General features: G+C 39.2%; 1 protein-coding gene across 7 annotated transcripts in view; it reads right to left on the minus strand.

The window, feature by feature from the left end:
- Positions 1–9,916, minus strand: part of HNRNPR (heterogeneous nuclear ribonucleoprotein R) — a 35,295-nt gene extending 25,379 nt beyond the window's left edge. Inside the window, exons 1-5 of one of the 7 annotated variants that reach the window (XM_065895171.1) lie at positions 9,835–9,904; positions 6,457–6,625; positions 4,106–4,224; positions 3,446–3,553; positions 747–860 (exon numbers count right to left, since the gene is read on the minus strand). In XM_065895171.1, the coding sequence (XP_065751243.1) occupies positions 747–860; positions 3,446–3,553; positions 4,106–4,224; positions 6,457–6,613 (498 nt within the window). In that variant the 5' untranslated portion in view covers positions 6,614–6,625; positions 9,835–9,904. Of the gene's footprint in view, positions 1–746; positions 861–3,445; positions 3,554–4,105; positions 4,225–6,456; positions 6,626–9,834 lie in introns of those variants that run through there. The other 6 variants (XM_065895203.1, XM_065895195.1, XM_065895163.1 and 3 more) reach the window with 6 other exon arrangements.
- Positions 9,917–10,246: the final 330 nt, after the last annotated feature.

The following is a 10,246-nucleotide window of genomic DNA, read 5'->3' on the forward strand; positions in this document are numbered from 1 at the left end:
AAGAAAATCCTGTAAGATTATCATTTAACCTAGCTTAAATTTTAAGTTACGAAGTCAGGATTACAGTACTCAAAGAAAAAAACCATAACCAATTATTTGTCAAATACTGTGTGCCTACTATACTCCTGGCACTACGCTAGGCACCAAACAGAAAAGGTCTGTGCAGTAACAGGGCTTACCTTCTGGCACACAGTTTTTTCCATTTAAAGGATTAGAATAGGCTATAGCACCAAGGTATATGAAGAGACCTCCATGAAAACACAGATGGAGGACGGATTCCTTCTTTGTTCAAGTATAGACCAATGTGCTCAACCTTTTATCTGATTCTACATCCCTTCCCTTGTGCAACCCACTCCCTTCAATAAATCTCTGTGAACACTGAGTATCTTCTATGTGATGAAGGGGAGGGTCAAGGAGGGAGGACAAGCACCATTCAAAATTCCTGACATAAAACAGAATAAAACAACTGTTTCTCCTTAATAACCTCACCCCAAGGACCTAAAATGGTGTGTTGTTAGTTGCATAGTTTTAATAGCCAGTTCCAAAAACTCTACATTCCTTTACAAAGTGTTTGGGTATCTACCAGTCACATGATTATCCCTACTTATGATGGCAGCAAAATACAGATGGATATCCAAAAAAATAATAATAGCTCTTTGAAAAAAATCAATTTTTCCCCCATCATACAATAGGTAGAATTATTTACAAACTGGAAAGATTTCAGCAAACAGCTGAAGAACACTTACTTCTGTTCCAATTCCAGGTTGCATGCCAGAGTACACACTGTCTGGTGGAGGACCACCATACTTCCTCTGTCCTGTGGTTACATCCAGGGTATAACCAGTCCTCTCAAGCAAGGCCTAAAGATAATTATACTTAATTATTTATAGTTGAATATTAAATATCATACACACACAAATCAAAATATAAATCTTTTCCAAAAGGTACCCTAGCATCTTAGGTTATGTATTTTAGTTAGGGGAAAAAAATCACGAAGTTCACACTGGTTCCTCTCACACGTGTTGACTTTTACTTCTCCTTTCCATACATTTAATGGAAAGAGTTGCAGGCAAGTTAAGTCTCCAAGCACACATCACTTTTTTGTTATGAGAACAGAAAAAAGGGGAAAGGATTACTAAAACTTCGACATAAGCTGACCCCAGGCTACCTATTCATACTTATGTACCACAGTATTCCTCATTTTGCACCCTCTATGTCAATTAGATTTTTTTCCTTATTTGCTCCCTTTACGTAGCATACTTACATCCAGTGACTCTTTTCAAATGAAATGTTCTCTATCCCCTTTCAAGAACATTGTGGAAAGGTTGTATTAATTCCAGTGAGGATGCTGGCATTAAAGGATATCAAAGTGATTTGAGAGTCCGTATCATACTGACAATAATAAATTCATAATACAACTAACAAAGTTCTCTATCCTTAAAAAAAGCAGAAGTCCTAGCTCTTTTATGCAACTTCTCTAATTTACTATTTCTCACATCATCCTACTCTTTCTACTGTACTCAAATAATTTAACCTTTATTTTGTTTAATCCTGTTGTTTTGTACTCCTGCTATACCATAAGCTCCATAAAAACCAGACCATTTCTCATACAGCACAGACTCAAAACATCTGGCAATTACCAAATGAATATACTCTCAGGTTTCAAAAAACAAACTATGTTTCCTGATTTCCAACCTTCCTCACAACATTATATTAGGTATTAAGAGGAATCAAAGAAAAGAAGATAATGTCCTTGCCCTTAAGGGTTTGTGTTCATATGAAAGGCCTACAGAACAAAGACACATGGAAAAAAAGAAATGGAATCTACCTAGAAAGGAGAATTTTACACTTCAGGTTTTTAAAATCACAGCATGTCAGAACAGCAAGAGACTTCAGACATCACCAAGTTCAATAGTTTTCAAAAATATCTCTGGAGGAACCCCGGGATTCCAGTTACCTTAGACTCTCCATTCTTCTACCTTTCACTATTTTAACCACAGAAATACATGTAATATAGAATACACACAAAACATATTATACATTACTTGTATAATATGTAATATACACATATTACATATATAATATGCACCTTCTCAAGAGCAAATAGTCAGCTTTAGGGAAATCATACAGATCTATCCAGTGAACAGCAGTAAGTTTTTAAAAAACAACCATTACAGCAAATAGTTTTCATCTATTAGTTAAAAGATATAAGAATGGGACTGTGCCATTTTACAGATGAGGGAAAAAAGGTACAAAGGAGCTTTATATAAGCTAGTTACATGATAAAAACTATATTTCTTGTCTAAAACGTAAAATTGGACAAACTTCAACATTAAATAAATTAACTATTCAAACTCAAAAGTCTATCACTGCAGCAAAACATCAATATCCATTTAATTCTTTTACTAAAAGCCCTATATTCACCTTTCAGTTTATCTAAAGACCAATAGTAATAATAATAATGGCTCATAGTTACACTGTTCTCGCTACATTCCAGGCATTACTACTCTAAGCACTTTGCGTATCTTAATTCCTTTAACCTTCACACTTCATGAGGTAGGTACTATTACTGTTCCCAGTTTACAAACAAAGAAACTGAAGTAAATAAAAACTGAGAAGGAGGAAAGCAGTTATTAAAACACCTCTTCAGGGCTTCCCTGATGGCGCAGTGGTTGAGAGTCCGCCTGCTGATGCAGGGGACACGGGTTGGTGCCCTGGTCCAGGAAGATCCCACATGCCGCGGAGCGGCTGGGCCCGTGAGCCATGGCTGCTGGGCCTGCGCATCCGAAGCCTGTACTGTGCAATGGGAGAGGCCACAGCAGGGAGAGGCCCGCGTACCGGTAAAAAAAAAAAAAAAAAAAAAAAAACGAAAAAACCACCTCTTCAGCAAGAGAAAAGACACAAAATACTTGGAAAGAAACTGAAGAGACATGATTGAATCAATCTAAAAAACTATTATTGGAAGTATCAATAAATGTCATTCATAGCCAAAAGAACAAGGAATAAGGGAGAGTATGTTTAGGAATTTTCACCAAACATACAATTAAATGTCTGCCCCTAAAATTCTTCTTATGTAATTTTCCCTAAATTATCTCATTTCCAAACACTAGTTTTTCTTTTTCTTTTTTTTTTTTATGTGCAATAAAAACTGTTTCTAGGGCTTCCCTGGTGGCGCAGTGGTTGAGAGTCCGCCTGCCGATGCAGGGGACACGGGTTCATGCCCCGGTCCGGGAAGATCCCACATGCCGTGGAGCGGCTAGGCCCGTGAGCCATGGCCACTGAGCCTGCGCATCCAGAGCCTGTGCTCCGCGAGGGGAGAGGCCACAACAGTGAGAGGCTCGCGTACCGCAGAAAAAAAAAAAACTGCTTCTAGGAAACATGAAAAGAAGCATTTGATCTCATAATTAAATTTAATTTCATTGCAACTATCCAAGTCAAGTTTTACCTTGATCTTTGCTTCATCGGGTCCCTTTGTAGACTCTTGCACCTTGCTCCCCTGTTTCTCCCTTTGCCTGTAGGTCTTCATAACTCCACATAAAAATGCACTTTTGTTCTAGAACAGCCAAGTAATTCAATGAAAAAGAATCACCAAGAATTGATGAAGGGTCAAATACATAATTAAATTTAAATTTCAGAAGACCAGAATTTTAACAAAATATTTACTCATTTATTCACTCAACCAATATTTGCAGAGTGGTTGTTACATGCCAGACTGGAATAGACAGCAGTTAAGACACACAAGACCTCCGGGGAGCTTACTTGCTACACTGGCAAAACAGTCTTCCATTGGTTGATATTTAAATGTATCTGGGCTATTTTGCCAGGTGTCCTGAATCTATTCCTCCCACCAACATTATTTCCCTCCAAGATAATAAAACAGGACCACATAACCCAAAAATATTACAAAGGAGTGGGAGACTTTTACTTTATGCTTGTGTTTCTGAAAACTCTCTGCCATATAGATCATTTTTTCGTTAAGCTAATTTTTTAAAAGAAGCAGAGGTAGTCAGAAACAAAAATACCACTCCTCCACAGGAAAAAAAGTAACAGTAAAATAATTTCAGATCATTAGTTGTTCAAAGACATTTCTGAATAATGACCTTACCTGAACATGTGATAAGTCACTTTCCTTGAACTGCTGTAGTACAGACAGAGCTCCTTCTTCATTAAATTCCCTGAGAGCATCAATGGCTCTTTCATCAAGATCGACATAAGCTACCAAGCCTAAAAATTAAATTGAAAAGAGGTAACATTACTGCAACAAAGGGGATAATCTAAACTGTGCTATCAGTGTTTAATCAAGAATTGTTATATTCAATACTATCACTAACTACATTTTCATTTAACTATATGCATACAGGCAGCTATACAAATACTATACAGAAAGGTCAAGAGTACAAATATGAAAACAAAAGATAAAATGTCAACACCTATAAACATAAATTTCAATCCCCATATCCCCCCAAAAACCAAAAAAATCCTAACCCCATTTCCCACTCCCCAAAACGTTTAAGTTCCGGAAGTTAAATCTGATGTACACATTGTACTACAGATTAAGCATTAATATAACAAGTTATGTTAGGGTGATAAGAACACACTGTATTTCCCAAGGAGCAACCTTCAAATTACATGCACTGTTGGAGTTATTGCTAACCACACAAGAAGTGGGGAAAAAAATAAGAGAACCTTTTACTAAATAATTCTTTCCACTCTCCAAAAAGTGTCACAGGCTTTCCCTCCTTAACACCTAAGATAAAATGAAATTCATCTATTTATCTGAACATCTACTTTGCTGCAGTCAGAATGTGGAAAGGCATAATTTTAAACTTTTCTATAAATGCCAGTGCAGCTTGATTAATCAATTCTGAAAGTCATATTTTAAGGCATTTTTTTGTTCTTCATAAGTGTCACAATGAGATTTTAAAAGATGCTGTGGCATTCACAACACTGTCAATGACAATTTTTGCAAATGGCATTAAAAGGACTTTACTGTGGACTTAACGAGCAAACTATACAGAAAATATATGCACTGCATTCTATATATATACAGTATATTTAACTGCACACAGAACATTTACTAAGTTTAATTTCTTAAGTCTGTTAAATTTTATATTTCTCAATATATTTCAGAATTGATCCAAAGTAAAATGGAAATATTTGGCAGATTAAAACCCCCAAATCCATATGAACTAACATCAAAAGTGACTCCATTTTGGTAAAGCCAAAAAGAACTTTACTCCATAAATAAATACTGTCACTTGCGAGGTTACTTTTAAAAAACTGTTGCCATGATTTAAGAGCTCAAAATGAGCATGCCTAAATAACTGGAGTTTCCCTACTTGAATATTCCATATCACCACCTAAAGACACAACTCAGGATACCCATCAGTCCGTTCTGTCAATCCAACCCTACACCCAAGCCATCAGCCTCTTATCAGTAACAGAACACTCTACAAGAGAGTATCTCGAAGCAGATCACTGCCAATTCTCTATGGCAGAATGTCACAGAAAGTTCCTGAGGACTGATTTTCAAATGGGACCATCACCCAGGAGTCATTTTGAGAAGTCATTTTAATGTCTAAAATTATCTTGAGCTTCTCAGATTAAAAAAAAAAAAATGTTTTAAGGACAAAAAAACCCCAGATATTTGTTACTACGGTACTTAAGACACGTTTGTGAGACAGTTCAATTCTCTCTCCCAGAATCTGGATAGGCACACAAAACACAGAGGAAGAAAGTTTCCATCTATGGCCCCAAAGGGGGAGGACACATTTATTTATGAACAACACTTCCTAAGGGGATATATTTCTCTCCCTCTATAGAACTTCAAACCACTTACAACCACCATATTAAAATGTTCAAATTTCCTTAAGCACTTAACCATGGGACTCCTAGATTTAAAAAAAAAGAAATGAAAAAAAAAAAAGCAGCTGTTACAAACCAAACACTTCCAAATTACTGAGAGTTGTGGATTTCTGTCTGTTAGAAACTAGACAGGCCACAAACTCTCAAGGAGTCTGACATTTATTATCATTTCAGACAATACAGTCTAACTAGTCCTCTTATTATGCCACCTAATCAGACCTAAGCTGTTTTAACAATCACTTTAAGAAGCTAAAGTAGAAAAGTAAAAGCAAAATGATGACTGATTTAGATTAAGAAAAAATGTAAAATTTGATATGCTGAAACATATATATTAATTGATGGTAAATCTAAGACAAATTGATGTACTGTTCTGAAACAACTAAGACTGCATATTCAACACTAAGAAGGCTTTGAAATAATGAAATAAGAATATCAAAGTCAAACCCAATATGCCCTCAATGAAGGGAAAGTAACATTCAGCTCTATATAGATCAGAAACAATAATATTTAACCTTAAAAAAAGTCTATAAAATTCAAAGTGGTTTGCCCTCACTTTCATAACCAGTCAGAAACAAGAAATGTATATTATACCTGTCTGAAATATTTCATCAAGTCTTTCTGCCACCTTCTGTGGGAGGCCTGCCTCTATCAGTGTCTTGTAGTGTTCTGTGTGAGTTACACTGGAAGTATCCATTGGTTCTTCCTCTTCTTTTAACTGTACCGCATTACCATTCACCTGATTAGCCATTTTATTATGCTGCTGGAAAAAATTCAGGAGCTATATTACATTAAGCCAGAAATAACTAGTTTGTAGGACAATGCATGATTTATCTAAACTAATTTGTATACATGCTGCTAATAACTTCTATCAAAATATTATTTTATGATGCCTTTTCTGATGTATCTGACCTAAATTTGCATAATAATTCTGTAAAACCATGGAAAATGTACATGGAAGAGTTATTTAAGGAACTTCATGTACACTAGGTTAAACAAAGGCTTGAATTTACTTAAGGTAGAATCACTGATTAACAAAAGCAGCTGTTGTGTCCTGACAAGCTTATCAACAAATCACCACAAAATCCTAAAAAGCCCCTCAAGCTCTCAATTCTTACACAGTTTTAAAAAGTTTGGTTTAAAAACAGAATGAACACCCACAGACAACTTAAGGTTCAAGGACTTTCAAATTTTCCTAGCTCTGCTTCAAATCCAAGATAGGTGTGAAATAAATGCCCTGTTGTCTCTAGTTCAACATTCTGGTGATTTGGGTTTTCTCCGCCTCACTTAAAACAAAACAAAAAACACAACTTGACATTAATTTTTGTTCTAAAATTAATTTGCTATTCCCATTCACAGATTTAAAAGAAAAAATGACCAGGTTTAAAAGCTAAATGATTGTTTTAAGTCCACATAAAATAAAAAGTGAGCTATAGTTAAGGTTGCTTCTTAAAAAAAAAAATCATGAGTCTATACTGAATTTTTCATATCAGTAAAATAAACCTAAAAAACATATTTTAGAACGGATAACTAATTTCTTCCAAATAGTTTCAACAAACATTACCTAATTAGGATAAACTTAGGTCAGATGTCTCAGATTAACCTACCCAAATCATTTTGGGTGTTCAACCTGTACGTAATGCTGAAATGGATCAACTCTCTGAAGAAAGAGATTAAATAATAAAACCATACAAGGCCAGTCTCTATACTACCTCCTCAAAAGACGGAATTAAAGTTAAAGTGCATTTGTCTGTGGTGAAATTATAATGTGATGAAGGTAATAAGCACCAGAATAAAGACACTGCAACGAATACTGAAATAAAGGACATGAAGATGGATTTCAAGGAAAAGCCTACTTTTCTTGATGAAACTCAAGATACCTAGTCAGCTATAAAGAAAATACAAGTTTCCTAAAAAGCACTAAAACCCATACGTAAGATAACCACACCTCCAGACTGCTTATCAAAACACTGCAAATGCACCAGGTGCAGTTTTCCGACTTAAAACAACTTCATTTCAAAGTCCGCCGATATTTAGTTGAAGTTAATGAAAACGGGAGGAAGACTGAGAAGGAGGTAATACAGGGTAGGAAGAGAGGAAAATGCAGAAAGGGTTACTTTGAAAATGGGATAAACAATATCATGACTTCTTATGATTACAAAACATTATTAAGACTTAGTAACCCTCTAATGTCTACACAGACGCAGACTCCATGGTTAATCGCTAGGTGGATAAATGTTTCTCAAGGCAAGCCTCAAATTCTGATGAACTGGCAAAAACAAAAACATTCAAAACTGGTACTTCTGATCAAGAAACTACTTATAGTTTAAGATGAATAGTTTACTGATTAATACAACCCACTTCTATAAAGATGCATCCTAAAGTCCAAAACATCTTTGTGAACGTAGAGTTTTCCATGCTCCCCCACCCCCAAATACGACCATAAGATCATCAGAACTCAGAAGTTCTCCGTATCACAAGACCCTTGCAGTATTGCACCTTGGAATACTATTAGTTACGGAAAGAAAGCAAATTTTAACAGAAAAGTTCAACGAACATCTGTTAAGGTGGTATTTTTTAAGTATGTGTAAAGCAAAAAGACAAGTTGCATACTAAGCACAAGACAGAAATATTTATGACTACCATCCATTGCAAAGGCTCTCTACAAGTTGATTCTGAAATTGTTTGAAATTTACAAAAAAAGTCTGTAAACTTTAACAACAAAAACGTACAACTGTTAGAGTCCAGAAAATAAAACCTTTCGGATCAAGGAAAAAGCTCTCTTCAAGCCAAATACAATGTGCTCATTTTAAAAAAGGCTTTCATGTCATATGAGACCATTTAAAACTCTTGTGTGTATTCAATACGATGCCACACAGCCAAACCATATTTCTGGATGCAGCAAATACACTAATGTGACTTAAGTCATTTGATCTAAACTTTTTTGCGAAAAGTAGAAATTTAAATAAGGACTCCTGGGAGATTTGGGAAGTCTGGCACTAGCCCCTCCCTGATTTTTTTCTGAACATCTCGTGAAAATTCTTCACATTTAAGAGACCGGCTTTAAAAGAACCAACGAAATGAAGACTAACGGTTATCTCATGGCTTAGGAAGTGTCAAGCCCTTAACCTACGACTGACTCATGAGACATAAATTCAGCCTCCGGAGGACAGCAAAAATCTGAAACAGGTAGTGTGAAAGGACTGAACCCTTCAAGAGCCCCGTGGCTTCAAGTTTTAAATTTTGGCAATTACGGTTTCTACCGCAGAAGAAAATGAATCGCCTTTCCAATTTAGTGCGCCTACGACAGTCTTAGAATTAGGTATCTCAGGCGCCGCTCGAAGGCTAAGTTTCATGGCCTCTAGTAGTCATTTTTTCCTTCAAATCTCGACTCGAAGCATGCAGAATGGAGGAGGGGAGGGAGGCTTCCTACACAAACCAGCCTTTTGGCCTCTGCTTCACACAAAAGTTTTCTCCCGGCTTAGGTCACCCGGGGTTTGCATCCCGCCCTCTGCCCACCCGCTCCCCATACCGGTCCGGGTCACCAACACATCCCACTCGTGGCTAGGCCGGAAGAGACGGGAGCGAGACGGCTCCGGCGGGGAGAAGCAATGGGGCCGCGGGCGCCCCAGGCCGCCGGCCCGGCCCGGCCGCGTGGAGCAGCGGGCGGAGGCGGGAAAAGCGCGCTCGGCCCGGCAGTCTGCGCGGATGGCGCCGGGCCGGCCGGACCGCGAGCCGGGGGTTGGAGGGGCGAGGGGAGGATGAGCGAGGGCGAGGAGGCGCCTCGGCTGGGTCAGGCCCTCAACTGAGCGGCCGGACGAGGCTGAAACCGCCACCAGCCCATCCCCACCCCCACCCCGGGGCCTCGGAGCGAAAACGAAACTGGGGACAAGGCGCCGTGCCCCGGCCGGGCCCAGTAGGGTCAGATCGGGGCTCCCGGCCCCTCCCCCCGCGGGCCGGCGCGAGACTCACCGGGGCAGAGCTGGGGCCGACGGCCGGGCCCGTGAGAATCAGCGCGAGGCGCTTTGAAAACGACTAGAAATGGCGCGCGCGCCACCCCCTCCCCCCCTCATGGACAGAGACGCGATCCCGGCAGCACGCGGGGTTTCCCGGAACTGCTTCCAGGGACTCCGAGCGGCCGGGCAATCACTGCGCGCGGCAGCCTGAGGAGCAGCTCAGATGACCAATAGTAGCGAGAAGAGGCGCACCACGCCGGACGACTTGGGAGCCAATCGATGAAGCCGTCGGCTGAGCCAATGAGGGAACTCAGCGCCGCCGGCTGGGGAGCCTCCGGGGCGGGGGCAGGAACACAAAGGGGTCTGTGGCGAAGCCCCGGGTGGAGGCGAAGCCGTGGCGCTCCAGGCCCAGGGTGCCGAGGCTCCTC

Source organism: Phocoena phocoena, chromosome 1, assembly GCF_963924675.1.
Source record: "Phocoena phocoena chromosome 1, mPhoPho1.1, whole genome shotgun sequence".
Lineage (NCBI taxonomy): Eukaryota > Metazoa > Chordata > Mammalia > Artiodactyla > Phocoenidae > Phocoena > Phocoena phocoena.